Below are 17,882 nucleotides of genomic sequence, written 5' to 3' on the forward strand. Positions count from 1 at the left end.
TCGTGACTGTGACATAGGTGGATCTGTTGACACTCCTACATACAGGTGGGGTCTGGGTTCACCAAATAGTGACCCATGAGATTCTGGGTCATTTGTGACCCGGCCCGTACCAACGGACCTGTCCAGGTTGGATGAAACTCGGCCCAACCCAACCCAACCGCCACAAAGTCACTATCTAGATTTGCCTTTTGATCTACAAGATCAACAGTGTTAATTAACGTACATGTTAAAGCAGCCTGTAAGACTAAAATACAGAGGTGTGAGCACTACGCACCCCGAGTTCCCGCCAACGGCAGAAAAAAACATTATAAAGCGATCACTTCCACCGTTCCACCCTCTCAACTGTATTTCCCTCCATTTTTTCTAGGGTTTTATCCTTCTCCTAAAACCCCTCATTCCTCTCTTCCCCCCTTTCCCTCCACATTTCCATGGCTCCTCCCCGTCGTCTCAGCAACGGCCGCTCTCCATTAATCAATCAGCAACGCCAAATCACCTCCTTCTTCTCCCCCGGCAAGTCTCCCATACAAAATCCTAACCCTAACCCTAGCCCTAGCCCTAGCCCTTCTCCTACTCGGCCCAAGCAAAAAAAACCCGTTCTCGTAATCGGTCCTTCTCCCGACCCATGTTCTGTAAAGAAACCCTACTCCGAAGAGGTTGTAGGGAAGAGAATTAGGGTTTTCTGGCCTATGGACAAGAGCTGGTATGAAGGTTGCGTTAGGTTGTTTGATAGGCAATCTGGAAATCATTTGGTTCAGTATGATGATGCTGAGGAGGAGGTTTTGGATCTCGCAAAGGAGAATATCGAATGGGTGGAGGAGGAATGCCTAAAGAGCTTTCGCCGTTTGAGACAAAAAGGTTCTGTTTGTGAGAAAGTAGTGGTTAAGAAGGAGGATTTGGATGAGGGTAGTGGTAGAGATGATGATGATGATGATGATTCAGAGGATGAAGATTGGGGGAAGAATGTTAAGAAAGAGAGAATTGATGATGGTGATTCGGAAGAGGTGGAATTGGAGGAAGAGGAATTAGAGAGCTTGGGGAGAGTACAAGTCAGAAATTTGGTGTCAACAAAGAGGAAAATGTCTCAAGAGAAACCTGCGTCGGGTAAGAAGAGTAAGATTAATGGAAATGTGGGGAAGGGTGGGTTGAAGGTTCCCCAGAATAGGAGTGGAAATGGAGTTGTTGACCCTTTAAGCAATTCAGAGAGTAAGTAAATTTTTTTTTCTGCAGAAAAAGGAAATTTTATTAGATTTTTGAGAATAAAACAATCATCTGAGAACTTAATGGAGGGCTTGTATGTTTGTTTGATTTGGAAATGTATTCTTGGTCACAAATTATGAAGGTTGCGCTGTGGAGGGCTGATTACAATTATTGAAATATGTCGCAAACTTAGAGAGTCAATGGGCCTTAATTCTTTCTCACTTTCATGTTTAGGCCCTGTTTGGTGCAGATTGTGATGACCAATTGTGAGGGCCCCAACCGATTATTGGCCCAAAATTATGATTGCCATCCTGAGGGGCACGTCTTTCTTGCGGTCTAGCCTCTTCATACACCTTTCTTTGTAATGTGCAGGATGCTGCATTTTGTGATTTATAAATGGCATTTTTTTCTAAAGTGGGTAAATTTGTGACATGCAGTATTTTCATTGCTTTAAAATTTGATTTTAGTGTGGTAGTTCTCATTGCTTCTACGATCCTGTTCATCACATCACTGAAGTCTGTGAGCCTTTCTCTTTCTATTTTGTTTGCCTATTGAAATTTTGCCCACTTTATGACAGGGGCCCCTGTTTTAACCGGTGATGCAGCAGAACGGTTTGGTCTGCGTGAGGTAGAAAAGTTTGCATTCCTTGGGGTGTAAGTGTTCACTGAATTGAAGCATATTTTCTTTACCACTTACCATATTTTTCTGCTGGGCACTCTAGTTCTGGCTTTACATTTCTCATGAGCTTGTCGAGTGTTACTACTAGACTAGCTATTTGATCCCTTCAAAATAGGTTTTTTACCCGAGCTGGATGCTCATTGCAGAAACGCAAAAGCCTTAGATAACTTTGATCCTTTCATGTCATTTTCTCTAGTCATTAAAGATGGCCATATTCATATGCTAAGCGCCAACTAGGTACAAGGGTCGTGTGTTCTTATCCAAAAACTCAAGCGATGCTGAGCTAGAATTGGTTCTTGGCAGCCTCTCGTACCTTTCTTTTGAATGTTCTTGATGCTTCTTGTTTATAATTAGTTAATATAAAAAGTATAAGTGATGAACAAATGATTTGCCTTTGATTTACAGTTCAGTGTATGGTTGGACTTTAATTCTTGCAAAGAAAAACCTACCTTGCTAATGTACTTGTTAATGTAAGGAACATGCGCAGCACACAATATAAATATGTATATGTGTGTGTACATAAGTATACATTTTTTTTTTTTTTTGAAGAAAGTAGCCAAATTTCATTAGTAAAGACCGAGATGGTCGATACAACAGAAAAGAAAGAAAGCAAGAAGAAGAAGAAATACAGTCATACAAACATAGAGGGTATAAGTATCATATTTATAACACAAATTATCGTTCACTTATGAAATGAAATATACGAGGATTCGGGGTGCATACATCTAGCCCTCCCCAGACGCCGCAATGGCGGGATCCTTGTGCACTGGGCCACCCTTTTTTTTTTGGGGTGCAAAAAATAACTTCATCTCATACAATTATATCAATGGATTAACATCTTCATCGACTAACTCCTTATTCCTTGCTCTCTTCTTTGCTAAGGGATCTTCACGTGCGTCTCAAAACATGGCAATTGGCACTTGTGAGATTTGCATTGACCAATAATTTTCTCATTCAATATCAAGTCGGCAAGTCTACAAGGAAACTACCTCTCACAACCAAGGTTTTAAATTTTGCTTTTGGTTTTGGTCACCAAAAAAAGGGAAATGTTTCGGTTTCGATTGGAAATTTCGTTTGAAATCTTGTAAAATCATAGAAACATATCGCAGCATATGCAAAATGGTAGAATTTAAAGATGAAACTTCAATAAATGCTAGAATAAGCACATATACAGACTTAGAAACCATCATATAAGCAAAACAACCATCTACACTGTCGTGCATGTCTGATATAAACATGGTTTTAAATTTCGACCGAAATCCGAAATTTCGGATTTCGGTGGAGACCGACACCGAAACAACTAAAAATCGAAACGGTCATTTATTTCGGCCGATATTTCGGAATTTAGGTTGAAATTTTGGTTTTTCCGAAATTTGACCCAAAAAATCTGTTTTTTTAAAAATTAATTTAATATTTCACCGAAATCTAATATTGAATAAAATATAGATTTCGACTTTTGTACCAGATTTCGACCGAAATTTTGAAATTTTGGTCGAAATTTCAGGGTCTGAAACCGGTACCGAAACCGAAATTTTAAACCTCGGATATAAATGCATGCACCACATTTCGCATCCAATTCAAAAAATATAAATATGTAATATATATTGATATAGTATACCACTATTACACTTACGATTTTGATTTATACATTTCGGTTTCGATGGGGAAACATTTCAGACGTTTCGTACCGGTTTCAGTGGAAATTTAAAACCATGCTCATAACCAATCTAATTAGATTCAGTTATACACTGTGAGTAGGATTCCAGGGATACTACTCAATAGACATAAGCGTGGTGTCAACACCTCAGGCTCTTAGAATCAATCAGTGATTATTACAGGCCTTGAATAAGACAACCCGATTGCCCTCATGATCTCTCATAATGCCTGTTGTTCCTACCAGGCCCAGGTTCCTAGTGGATGAGCCATCAAAATTAAGCTATCGTAATTGATATGTCCAGTAGAAAGGGGCCACATGTATCAAAATTAAGCTAGCTTATTTCTACACTGTAGATGTTATAAAAAATTTAGTGAAAGAACAAAGAACAGAGAAATTTATATTTTGGTTTTTATGAGCGAAATGTTAAAGAGTTACAAATTCAATCTGTTGTTGTGGATGATGTTTTCCCTCTTCCAATCTATTAAGTTTTTTACTACAACAATTTAAGTGTGAAATGATTTTAACATGCTAATTGGGCTTGTCATCATAGTTGTCAAACTCTCATGAGTCGTACGAGTCAACTCTCGAGTCGAGTCGCTGGGCTTTCGAGGCGAGTCGCATGGGTGACTCGCCTCTATTGAAGACTCTTACGAGTCGGCTGGTGACTCTTACAAGTCGCTGCGAGTCGAGTCGAAAAACTAAGACTCTTACAAGTCAAGTCGAGTGGCTGGGCCTGAGCTTTCTTGTTTTGTTGGTTGAAATCTTGGAAGTTGGAACTTAAAACTTAATTGTTTTTTTAAATGGTAGGCAATTGTGTTAATGGGGGAAAAAGACCGAGGAGGTCCTATACAAATAAAGCGAGAGAAAAAAGGCCCCACTGCAAGGGTCAAGGAGGAACAAAGTCAAGTAGTTCAACTCTCTCCACCATCTCTAGCTAAACTGTCCGCCACACCATTAGTTGACCGCCTAACATGATGGAAAGTAATCGATGCATTCCCCACCCTTTCTTGGATTTCGTCGAAGAAAGAGGCAAATTTCCAAGGGAAGGAATGACCACCTTATAACATTGAGCGAGTCTCCTTCTATCACTACCTTATTCAAATCTTTATTCTCAAGATACCTTATTCCTTGGTAGATAGCTCGCACTTCGGCTTCGTTAGTGTCCGCGACTCCAATGGGACTCGCAAAAGCCCATTTCATAGATCCAAATTCATCCCTAAAGAATCCTCCAATTCCGGCACGATCAGGGTTCCCCATGCTAGACCCGTCAAAGTTTAGCTTCAAAAAATCATGTGCGGGAGGCTCCCAGTCTTGCACAATCTTTGGTTCCTGGCCTGAACCATTACAAATCTCCTTCCAACCATACTATAATTCATGGGCGGATACAAATCTAAAGAAAGGAGGGGTTTTAAGTAGGGTTGCAACTTGGGTCGGGTAAAACCCGACTCGCATCAACCCGGCCTGAAAAAACCATGGGTCGGGTTTGAATAGAATGGGTCTTGGGTCGGGTCGGGTTTGATACTTAGAAACCCGCATCAATCTCGGGTAGGTTCGTGTTTAAAGCAGAAAAACCGGACCCGCAGCAAAACCCGCATTAACAGCAATGCTTTTTCTATATTTTATGATTTAATATGGTGGGATGATAGACCAATGGGTACCCTTAAAAAAATCAGTTACAAGGGCGCTGCTATTGGTTCTTGTCAACAGGTGTATTTATTATTCATTAGTATTATACTGTTATACTTGTCAAATGTCTTTTTCCATAATTTTTTGTGCCCTTAATCAATGCACTTTCTTAAGCGCACCGCCCAAACGCAGAACCGACTTCATCTTCTTCACTCCCTCTTCCTCTCTCTCTCTCTCTCTCTCTCTCTCTCTCTCTCTCTGCAGTGATATGCCAAAAAAGGCAGAAAGTGCAGAAACCCCTTCTCTCCCTCTTTGTCTCCTCTCTTTCACCCTTACCTCTCCCTCTTCCCCTCTATGTTTCTCTCAGCAGCGATCTGCCAAAAATGGCAGAAAGCCCCTTCTCTCTCTTTAGATGTAACCCCTATGTCCCTTTCATGTGTTCTTCTTCAAGAAGAAGAAAGAAAATCAAGATAAAAAAATTCACTTTTTCATTGAAACCATTTTAGGATGATTTTTTTCTGAATTTGGAGAAGATTTCGGTACAAGGTAATGGACTGAAATTTCATCAACTAAATCAAGTGATGGAGGGTTGGGAAGGAGGCAATGAGGCGGTTCGGATGAGTGCAGAGATTTCAAGAGATTTCGTTGTACCAGAAGATAACGGGACAGTGATCGATCAGAAGAAAAATTGTATGAGCTAGGGATTTCATTAAATTCGTGTGTTGCTTTAGTTATTGTGATAATTTGCTAATTTGTTGATGTGCCAATTAAAGGACATCGCTGCAATAGGGGTTGAGCATCAAGCTCATTGGTAAAGACAATGTTCCTCTACATGAGGTCCAAGGTTCAAACCCAGCTAACCAACCACAAAAAACAAAAGAATATCTCTGCAAGCTACTGTTCTTATCTTCGTAATGGCTGAAATAAATTTGTTTGTGTGGGTAAATTTTGTTTCCGATGACATTTTGAAACCTTATAAGGAGTGCATTTTTTTGCAGGCACTCCCCATTTAGTGGCTGGCTGTGATCTCCACCATATAAATGGTTTGTGTAATGTTGATTGAAATTTGATAAGTGCAGGGCTAGGCCCCACTGTGGATGGTCAAAAGATTGCTCCAATTAGACAATCCTTATTGGACATTTTAGTTTAAATGTCTGCTTTGCAAGCAACTGATCAGATGCTTAAGATTGTTCCCACTGGGTTTTGGCCCACTAAGCGGACCACCTTTTGCTAAGATCATGCACAAGTATTAAATATGCGATAATGTGAAAAAACCCGACCTGACATTACCCGACCCGAGAACTATCTCGGGTAGGGCAGGGTTCATGAATCGTGGGTTTTTCCAAAATAAACCCAACCCGACCTGTCCCGAGATACTTTCTCGGGTAGGGTAGGGTTCTAGAAAACCCGACCCGCCCGACCTGAGTTGCAACCCTAGTGTTAAGTTCCAACCAGAACTTTATTATTTTTGTGCATGCAAGTTACAAGCATATATTTATTTATATTTTTTTGCTTGGTACTTTATCTATGTGCTATTGGGTTATAGTTATTTACAAGCATAAGTTATATTTTTTTGCTTAGTAATTATATGTCTTTTCATATATAATATATTTTTTTCAACTAAATTTCTGTTTTTGTCAAAAGCTCTTATGAGTGACGAGTCGAGTCATGGGTTGACAACTATGCTTGTCGTTTCTATAACTATAACTATTGAGTAAGCACATATCTGACTCAAAAATGCATTTTCTATTCATTGAAACGTCAAGCTTCTTGGATGATTCCTACTGAGTTCTCTTGTGTAATGCTAACTATATGCATTGGGAATGGAGTGCATGACATTGAGAATTTGTTTGATCATTTCTTTGGTTCGTATGTCTATCATGTTTCTTGGATGATGGTTTACCTTTTGTTGCAGAGGTCGTAAAGACGCTGATGGGAGACTCCCTGGAGATGTTAATTATGATCCAAGAACCCTTTACTTGCCTCAAAATTTTTTGAAGAGTTTGTCAGGTGGTCAGGTAGTTGCCTTCATTCCAAAAGCTAGTTGGTGATTGTTTTTCTGCATAGCTTCTTGTGTTTCCATAATTTACTTCCATCTTTGATATATAGAGACAATGGTGGGAGTTCAAGTCAAAACATATGGATAAGGTTCTTTTTTTCAAGGTATAGCTGCGGTTAGAGAATTCCTGGAAGATTTTTCTATCATTAAATTTCTATTTTCATTAAAATAATCAATTGATAAGCCTCTAAATCTTTTTGGAGCAGATGGGCAAATTTTATGAATTATTTGAAATGGATGCACATATAGGGGCAAGAGAACTTGAATTGCAATACATGAAGGTACACCTTATTTTGTCCACCCACACACATTTTTATTCTAATGAAACTTGTCTCTTTTCTCTATATGACGTTCAAAACATTTGATTAAACACAAGTTGTTGAAGCGGATGACTTCAGCTCTTAGCTTCTTGAGTTAGCAGCTCGAATGTCTAAACAGAAGGAGCTTACTACAATAATTGGTTAATAAGTAGTCCTTTTGGGCTATTGCACATTTTTCCAAGGCTCCTAGCAAGCTTAGGCACCTATTGACTGAAAATATACACCCACGCCCACACAAAACATGCACATGCATATGTAATTGATGTTGTAACATTTTTTATATGGCCATACATGTATATTTTTATATATGCTAATTTATAATTACATTTTAGCAGTTTTGCACATTCACTTGTATGTCGAAAGGTTAAAAAATAATCACTGCTTGAATTAGGACATTAGGAGAAATCAGAAAAGATACTAGGAATGCATTTTTTTTTCACAAAATGATGTTGGCACAAAGGTTTAATATCTATCGAAGCGTAAGTGATCTCAAATCAGGCCGTCCAACCACAGAGAAGAAGACACGACATAATGCATTGACCATGCACCATGTATGGCAATCTAAAACGAGATATAAACACAATGAATTATTGCGATTTCTTTCTGTTTGATCTGTAAATCAGTAAGGTGTGAGGTCCGCCTCTCTAAGGCTCATGGGTTATAAATGACAATATGGTTTCATATTTTCCTTAAGGAAAGTCAACAGAACTAATAATCTAAGGCATTAATTACTGCTTAGTCTTAGGCCCGGCAGCTGTCTTTGGTCTTGGTCTAGTTAGCCTAGTGGGCTTGTACCTAGAATTAGTTCTCTCTCGTGTACTTTAGGTTGCCTAGGTGGTCTGTATGTAATCACGGGCAGGCCATAGTTGGCACAGAAAAACAAAATTGCCTTTCCGGAGTGAATTCATTTATCTCATATATCTAGTTTGTGATTTTTCTTTTTCGTGAATCTATGTTATATAAGCATTGCAATGCAGTGGATCCATCCTTCTTGGAGCTTTGTACAGAGTTCACTTAAGGTTTCACGAATGGGAACTGTGAAATGGCATAAGGATCTAGGAGTCGGGCATTTTCTCCCCTACAATCTATGTGACTTTTATCTTGTTTCCTCCCTATGGGTCTTGATACATGTAATCCTCCCTATGGGTCTTGATACATGTAAAATTTGGATTCTCTCTTTAACTTTATCCAGACACGGCATGGGTACCACACTCATGATTTGACTATGTGGTGCAATACAAATAAATTAGCAATTAAAAATTTCAAACTTGAATTCGAACCTGGAACAAAACCAAGCACATATCTCAACGCAAGACAAGAAGAAAAGCAGAATAAGCTGCTGCCTCAAAAAATGATAACAAAGAAGCAACACAAATAAAATAGCAATAAAAAATTTCTAACTTGAATTCGAACTCGGAACAAAATCAAGCACATATCTCAATGCAACACAAGAACAAAAGAAGAATATGGTGCTGCCAAATAAAAGAAACAACAAAAAGAAGGGAAAACTCCTTGCATAAATATAGAATTTGTAATCAATCAATGAATCACCGAAAAGAGTGTCCTACATCATACAAATAGTCTCTTTCACTTCCACAGTACTTTGCTTTTTAGAGACAAACATGCTAGACCTATCATACACCCTTTCTAACTTTTAAACTCTTCCAGTTCCAACTTCTAAGCAATCTAGATTTCCTCAGAACAAACATAGAATCTTGTCAAAGATACTAATTCAACTATCTAAAAGTATAAATTTCATCATTAACTACGAATCATCCCTAATTCAGCCTTTTACTCCAACTTAAAACCTTCTTTATTCAAAACAGAAACTCTACAATGCCATTCAAAAAAAAAAAAAAAACAGAAACTCTAGAAGCTTTTAGCAGTCCCTCCCAATTTTTGGTTTGAAGGACCTATGACTTTGCGCTGCATCAGTAGGGCATCAACACTTGGTATTGAAGTGCCATAAATTTGTAGGACACCTTTTTTGAAGTGTAACTTTCTTACATTTTTTGGGACCTAATGGCTTGTTTGAGCCATCAGTAAATTCCCATATTGATCTTTTCCCTTAGCTTGGTTTTTACCTGGCTCCGGAAAGCTATGGAAACAACTTTGAAAAATCTGGTCCCAAATGATTTGCAAAAAACTTAAACTTCTTAACAAATATAAAATTCAAAACAGTTGGGATCTCTGACTTCTGACTTGACTGCATCAATTAACCTTGCATCAATCTAAGTTGCACTGAGTCATGAGATTTGAAACCTGATTTCCTGACCCTTTATCAGTCTTAATATGTATCTACTTTCCAGTTTTGATTGATAAACACAGCCGGTATGAATATAACATTTACAAATACAACCCATGACAGCAGGACTCCAAGAATGCCAACAGCTGAAAATAAAATAACTTAAAAGCCTAACATATGTTAATAGAATACAGCGATACAATTCGGTCTATTGTTAAATACAGTTGCTGGTTCAATCCTTCAGGTAGGGTGCACCTCCCGAAATCCATCTATTGTCTTAAGTGGACTCTTTCTCAATCACTCTGGTATTTGGGCTTGGGAAGGTGAAAAACACCATGGAGGGAGGAGGCAGGGAGGGAGGGAGGCAATGAAGTTTTCATTTTGTCAAGTTTGTGAAAAAAAATCACATAAGTTTTATTTGAAACTTAAAATGAGATTTTAAGTTTTAAATGCACTCCTTTAGGGTATAATTAAAAGGGGTATTTCAGGTTTTAAATACACCCCTTTGGCATTACCAAAAGGATTACAATCTCTTAGGGAAATATATTCATGAGCGAGAAGCACCCTTCCACCAAATTTGGGAAGTGAGAAGAATTTAGCTTCCGTAGAAGCAAGCTTCTGATCCAACTTGGTTCCTTCTGGTAAATATGCTCTTTTCCCCAATTTTCATGCCTCTGCGGGCAAATTGTCTATAACCATATTAATTTACCACTGTTTTTGTACCTGCACATAATCATCATGTTCACTAAAATCAGCGGTGTGGTCAATATTTCAACTAAAAACAAAGGTGATGTAAACTTGGTGGGTCCACAGGCTGTAACAACAACTCAACAAATTTCCCCAACTCTTTCAAAAGTTTTCAGCAAGGGAATCTTTTTTTTCCCCATTTCCAATCCAATTGTTTCACTTTTATTTATTTATTTTCAATCTCATGCATCTTTTGATGGCATTTGTGGTGTTTGCTTTTCTAGTTTTTCCGTTGTTCTGGGATATTGGCTCTGTTTCTTTTCACTTGGTATATGTTTTTTTCCTTTTAAAAGGTTTTATTATATTAATCATATGAAGAACGCTATCAAGAGCATCTATATTTTGGACTTAGGCTGCATCTGATGTCTGGATCTTGTAATTTTTACCTTCTTTCACATTTATTTTTTTCAGTTAAAGTTTCTACTATTTTCTGCGTTTCTTTTTTGAGGGTTCACTTATGTTTCTAGGGAGAGCAACCACATTGTGGATTTCCAGAAAAGAATTTTACGGTGAATGTGGAGAAATTGGCGAGAAAGGTTGGCTCTATGCATCCATTTTTGTTTCGTTATTTCCAAATATGTATTATCTATAGTTTCATTGGTTTGACGGTTTACTAATCCTTTCTGAGTTTTTGGGTGAATAGTCTTACAAAATACCTTGACAGTGCAGGGTTATCGGGTTCTGGTTGTAGAGCAGACAGAAACTCCTGAGCAGCTTGAGCTTCGTCGTAAAGAGATGGGTTCTAAAGATAAGGTGAAGTGATATTTTATGAAAGCCTTTAACGTCAATAAAATTGACTTGGCTTTATTTATATTGCATTCTTTTTCTCGATTTGCACAGAAATGAATTATATCCTTTCTTCTTTTTGCAAATTTGTTTTACGAGCTTTTCTGTTTGACCCAACATACCTTTTCATATTTCTTATGGAATGAACTAGAAATAATCATTGTATGACATTCTCTTCTTTTAAAGGTTGTAAAACGTGAAATATGTGCCGTGGTCACAAAGGGAACATTGACTGATGGAGAGATGCTATCTATGAGTCCAGATGCTGCTTACTTGATTTCAGTGACTGAAAGCTTTGAAGTTTCTGGTAACCATAAAGAAGATGGCATAGTCCTAGGGGTTTGTGTGGCTGATGTTTCTACTAGCAGGTTTATGATTGGACAGGTATTCAACTCTCATGTCCCAAGCCTTTGTTTTTTCATAAATACTGGTTTTCTCTGATATTTTAATTTATAGTTGGCACTTGTATATCAAGGAAAATGATTGATTACTTAACTACATCTTGTACGCTCTGTAAGGAAAATGATTGATTTCATAATTGCATCTCGTCGAATCTGTAGAAGAATCTTACTTGACTAATTGTTGCCTTCTTTTACCAGTTTGGGGATGATTCAGAACGCCATTGCTTATGTACACTACTGTCTGAACTAAGGCCTGTAGAAATCATAAAGCCTGCCAAAGCACTGAGTCCCGAAACTGAAAGAGTCTTGATGAAACATACAAGAAGTCCTTTAGTCAATGATTTGGTCCCGTTCCTAGAATTCTGGGATGCTGAAAAAACTGTTGATGAGGTCAGAAATATTTATAGGCTATTTGCGAATGGGATTGGTTCAGGATGCCTGCCAGATATCCTATCCGAGCTAGTCAATGCTGGTGAAAACGGAAAGTACGCTCTTTCCGCTCTTGGGGGCTGTCTTTTTTATCTAAGACAAGCATTTATGGATGAAACATTGCTTAGATTTGGCAAATTTGAGCAACTTCCTTGTTTGGGGGTCCGTAATGCTCCCCAAAAAGCATATATGACACTTGATGCAGCTGCACTGGAGAACCTGGAGATATTTGAGAACAGCAGAAATGGAGGTCCTTCAGGGTAATTTTCAACATACGCTTGTTTCATTTTTCAGGTTCACTTGTCAGTGTTACCTTTCATCTAAAGCGATCTTATTTATCAATGTAGGACGCTCTTTGCACAATTGGATCTCTGTGCCACTTCATTCGGGAAAAGGTTGCTTAAAAGTTGGCTTGCAAGACCACTTTATGATATAGGGTCAATTATGGAACGTCAAGATGCCATAGCAGGTTTAAAAGTAAGTTTTACATGTTGAAATTACCGGCAGATCATAAAAAGCATCTTCTCAATTATTGTTTTTTTTTCTATAATACTTTTTGCTGATTTTGGATTTTAGTTGTGTTAGGGATACCGATTTTCAAAACCTAAAATATGATTGGTTTCATATTTGATGGTCGATGAATTCTGGGGTTTTTCCAAAGTATTCTTAATTGGGACGACGCTGCCCTGTGAGAAGGGAATATGAACTGTTATAAATTGCATATCGAATCCCAGATATGCTCAAATGATATAAGTGTTATGTTCTTATGAAGCTCCATGATATTATTTTCAGAATTTTTTTCCATATTCTAGTTTCGAATTTGATATAGGAATTTTGAAAGCTTGAGCAGAAATCTGTCTTTTTAGTGATGTATTGCTCTTCCATTTAGTGCCTATAACATGCAGTAGTTTTTTTTCCGCATATAGAATCCTAGATATGCTCAAATGGTATATGTATTATGAAACTTCATGGTGCTAGTTTCAGAAATTTTTTCCATATTATATTTTCCAATTTCATATAGGAGTTTCTAAAGCTCGAGCAGAAATCTGTCTTTTTAGTGATGAATTTGCTCTTCCATTTAGTGCCTATAACATATAGTAGCCTTTTTTTTACAAGTTGAATGATTGTCTGGTTTTAAAGAGTAGTAAGACGCAATACCATTGTTGCAAGATCTAGTGCAGAAGTACAAGATAGAGATGTGCCTTCTGTTACTGTCGAGATTATTTGGTAAAGGCAACCACTGCAGTAGTATCTCTTGGTTCCCACGTTGCCGCCGCATGGAGGGGCGAGTTTGTCCACGTTGCTTCTGCGTGGAGGGAGAGATTGTTGGGGTTCCATGCAAAAGCAAATAGCCCCACATCGGATAAGTGAAATGGATGGGGATGGGTGATAAGGGAATGGGCACCCTCCCTCTAACGGCTAGCTTTTAGGGGTGAGTTCTACCCGGTTAAGTTCGCTACAAAATTATCCCCACGAATTGTGTGGGATCTCTCCTCTTCTCATCTTTATGAATTTTATCTTCTTCTCTGACATAATATTGCAAGAGCTTTTACATTTTGCGTCTTCGTGCGCTTAGGAAGGGGTTTTATGGGTTTTAGACTTCTTATCGAGCAAATGGCTAGGGTTGATTTTCTATGTATAGCAAAGGCTATGTGATGCTCAAGGAGATTTTTTTGGAGCATCTAATTGTTAATATGAGATTGCTGTTATCAACACCAAGTATATATCAACCTATGTTGAGTTTTTTCTCACTAGATTGTGCCTTCTAGTAACTGTTTTCTTCATCATGGGAGGGTTTGAAGATAATTGTGAAGCTTGTTTCCTATAGGCGTGTTCAATCTCATTACTTTCCACCAAAAGAAAATGGAAAGTAGCCAAGTTTTTGCTCAAACTACCTTTGATCGGGTGTTCAACTGCCTTCATAGGAGTTTTCCTTCCCCCTATTACGACGTGTTTTTTCTTGTCGGCTGACATGGCACCACTTCTCTCTGATATGTAACATATGTTTTCCTTCTTACAATAGTGGAAAATGAAATGAATATCCTCTCTTCTTTCTCTTTCATCTGCCCACTGCTATCCGCCTTTCGCTCTTTGTCCGTCATCCTCTACCCCTGCTTGCTTCCCTAAACTACCCGTCGTCGTCGCCCTCAGCTCTGCCACCGGCTCTCATCGTCTCCCAGGTCGCACTCCTTCGCCTCTTTTGCCCTGAACCCGCAAAGCCACCGAACACGAAGATGTCGGATTCCTCTTGTTGTTGTCCCCGAAATAAGTCTCAGTCTTGGATCAGGTCATAAATTCTGCAAATGCAGTTTCATATACTATTGGCTCCATTCGGTTGTAGTCTGTGGGTCGGGATCCCTTAAAAATGACGTGGAAACAAGGAAAACATGCAGAGAAGGTGACCATCGCTCCGTAATCTTGCTTATAGTAGGAGATCTCCACACAATTTCCTTCCACTTCCGACAAAGGTCTCCAACTGAGAACCTCCAAATCTAGGTAAAACCCAAAGGATAATACTACATTATCGTCCCTTTCTGATTATCATGTAGGAGTGATCTATACTTTTAAGTTCCTGTTATTTTTCTCCGTAGGGCTGTTTTGCGGTTAGCTAGCTAGCATCACTTCATTTGTAAGGCTTAGTTTTTCCTAGATCGTGCATTTCATGAGGATACATTGACGCATCTCAGAAGACGTCTACGTAATTCAATACATAATCCTTTTGAAATGTGTCTTCCATGCCAACCCTTATGTTTTTTTTTCTATTTAACTTGTTACACTGTCATGTTCTTAAAGCTTCTATATTTGTTGCCGTTAGATTGGTATCATCTTACTTGACTGACTCTGTTGAATTTTTTTCCTTCCTAAGCTTCGACTAATGAACTATAGTTTACTTGTCAGGGTTTTGCTTCGACTTCTGTACTTGAATTTCAAAGGGAGTTATCTAGGCTTCCAGACATGGAACGCTTACTGGCACGCCTCTTTGCTAGCTGGTATTTCTTATTTTCATTTTTTGACAACTAATCTCTTTCAAAAATCTTTTACACTGTACTAAATCTCTCTGGTGATGGCATGCAATATGCACACTTCTGTTGATCCAAGCTTCTCAAACATGTTCAATGTCCAAAATTGAGAGATTATGTTCTTAACTGCACACTTTAAGGACACTATGGCGTGCTGATTTATGCGTTTGATTTATGCTCTAGATGGTTATGTATGGTTTTTCCTTTTGCCAATCCTGTTGTGCATTTTTGCTACACATTTTGTTAATTATGATCTATGTTCCTTGGGCCAAACCTCTACTATTTACAATGCAACAAGTGCCAACCCACTAACATTCCTTTAATATATCAAAGGTCTATCCTTTTTGGGGCTCTTCTCGTATGTCAACTTTGTTCAACTATTATTTTGCTTTCACTTAGCAGAGCCATATTTATGTTCAAAGGCTAACTACGATAAAAGAAACAATGTTAGTTGGGTTGCACCGTCAGAATTTGATAACATACTTTGCTCCACCTCTCTCCTACTGATTATGCTTGGACCCTGTTAATTCCTAGAGTCAATGCCATCTACGAGCTTGAAAAAAACATATTTTCTCTCAAGGGAAACCCTTATCAAGGTTATGCTCTCCAATATATGTATTTATTTCATGCCAACATCCTCCATGTCATCAAAAGGTGGCTAAACTAAGCAAGAGACCCATTTGATTGATTGGTGCATCGCAACAAATCCAAGAAGGGTTAGCTTGGAACTTGAGACAAAAGTTTAAAATATTGCTTCCCATTCCATGGTTTTGATGCAATAGAATAGAAATCAGGAGGAACGGGTATGGAGAACTCAATCTCCACCAATATTTCTACCTTGGATCAATGGGAGTTGACATAGCCTTTGACTTGTGGATCTTTTCTTTCTGAAGTTTACTTCACGATTTACTTTGATTATTGTAAGATAGTTAGTGGTGACGACCATTGTATAGTTACTACTTCTTTATTTTACATTTTGTGGGGTTTCATGGTAAGCGATAGGCGAATTATGATGACAACTAGAAACAGCACCATTAGACAGCTCCAATGGTGGGCCTATTTAGCCAAGGCACGTGCTGGTCCATGGAGTCGATACATATAAGAGGAGTAAGGCCACTTCTGCCTGGAGATGTAGGGATCAGAGCATGCACCATAAGTTCTAGGATGACGACCAGACAATATAGAGCATAAATAACATCACAGCGGAGCAAAGCATATCTTTATACTCTGCTTATATGGTAGAAGAGAGGATCAAACTCCTCCTAAGTCAGGATCTCTGGTGGTGGAAGATGGATAAATGTTTTGCAACATAAATTTGAACACTCTGTGTAGTATATTGTTTAGTAAGGTTTTTTGATGTATTGAACTTGAATAAATCGATAAATGGAAGAAATAAATGTCGTTATAATATGGTTTGATCCCTTTACTGGATGTTTTTTGTATATTTGTGGATTATTATGTACTCTGAACTATGTATTTGAAGACTGCGAAGTGTTCCGCTCCAGGATATAGATTGATGCGCGGTTCTCGGGGCGGGACACTCTTCGCTTCGTGGTCCTTGAAAACCTAGAACCCCTTGCTTTTCACCTTCGACCATTTAACCTTCAACCTAAAACCTCCGAACACCCCACCAGACCTGACCGTCATTAGAACCCTCAAGATTATCATCCTTAACCTTTGCAGCCCGGATTTATCAATATGGAATTAATTCCGAATTACAGACTAACTCAGCCCACCCATATCACCCTAAACTTATTCCGAAACTTTAACCTACTCATAGTTGTCTCCTACCCACATCCTGTCCACCTTTAACATTTAGGACCCTTTCCCGTTGACCCCCAAGCCTGCAACAACATAGTACTTTTCTAAACCCATCCGTCTACCCTTATATCCCTCCTTTATACTTGTTGAGGAGTGTGTTAGGGTAGTTTAGTCATTACTTGTAACAATAGGGGTATTTTAGTCATTGTACATTGTTGCCCTATTTGGGCCCTATATACATCATAAACATGAGGAGCTACCTAGTAGAGACTCTCCGACTCTCCATTCCTCTTCTTCTTCCTATCTTCTAACCCTACCTCCATTTCTCACATGGTATCAGAGCTTCGCGGCTCTTTCTAGGGAAGAAAGAAAAAGAAGAAGAGCTCTCATTCACGCCATCTTCAATCTCTCGCATATCGTCTCTCTCGCTCTCTTTCTCAACGCTCCTTTTGCTACCCCTTTTCCTTTTTCTTTTATTTTTTTGTTTTCTTTATTCAAAATCCGTAAATCTCTCTCCCTATTTTAGAAAATCCCTAAAATCTCTCAATCACTCGTATTTCTCTCTTTGTTTTCCCTTTCTTGCACATTTTCACAACATTGCAGATCTCTCTCTTTTTTCTCTCAAATCCGGATCTTCCCCTATGCTCTCTCTCTCTCTCTCTCTCTCTCTCTCTCTCTCTCTCTCTCTCGGTAAAACTCATTTTTGGGTTTGCCGCAACCACAAAACCCCTACAAACTCTCCAAGTCTCTTTTTTACGGCAAAATAGTTTGCCATAAATCTCAGTTTGCCGTCAAACTCTTCTCTAACACTCCAGCCTCTCGTCAAGATCTCTCGTGTATGTCTCTCTCATTGCCGTAAAGAAAAGGAAAAAGAAAAATCTATCTCATTCTCATTCTTGCATCAAACCCTCTCTCTCTAGTTTGCCGCAACCCTCTCTTCTCTCCCATCTCATATT

The 17,882-nt window shown here is 38.6% G+C and overlaps 1 protein-coding gene across 1 annotated transcript in view; it reads left to right on the forward strand.

Annotated features, from left to right (window-relative positions):
* Window positions 1–262: 262 nt before the first annotated feature.
* MSH6 (MUTS homolog 6) overlaps window positions 263–17,882 on the forward strand; it is a 31,696-nt gene continuing 14,076 nt past the window's right edge. The window contains exons 1-11 of the mRNA XM_077374331.1: window positions 263–1,203; window positions 1,775–1,850; window positions 7,074–7,176; window positions 7,268–7,321; window positions 7,424–7,498; window positions 10,997–11,065; window positions 11,199–11,282; window positions 11,502–11,699; window positions 11,915–12,405; window positions 12,493–12,622; window positions 15,044–15,135. Coding sequence (XP_077230446.1) covers window positions 429–1,203; window positions 1,775–1,850; window positions 7,074–7,176; window positions 7,268–7,321; window positions 7,424–7,498; window positions 10,997–11,065; window positions 11,199–11,282; window positions 11,502–11,699; window positions 11,915–12,405; window positions 12,493–12,622; window positions 15,044–15,135 — 2,147 coding nt within the window. The 5' untranslated portion in view covers window positions 263–428. The remainder of the gene's footprint in view (window positions 1,204–1,774; window positions 1,851–7,073; window positions 7,177–7,267; window positions 7,322–7,423; window positions 7,499–10,996; window positions 11,066–11,198; window positions 11,283–11,501; window positions 11,700–11,914; window positions 12,406–12,492; window positions 12,623–15,043; window positions 15,136–17,882) is intronic.

Source organism: Tasmannia lanceolata, unplaced genomic scaffold (assembly GCF_043159265.1).
Source record: "Tasmannia lanceolata isolate RefF3 unplaced genomic scaffold, GAP_Taslan_0.1 ptg000044l, whole genome shotgun sequence".
In the NCBI taxonomy this organism is placed as follows: Eukaryota; Viridiplantae; Streptophyta; class Magnoliopsida; order Canellales; family Winteraceae; genus Tasmannia; species Tasmannia lanceolata.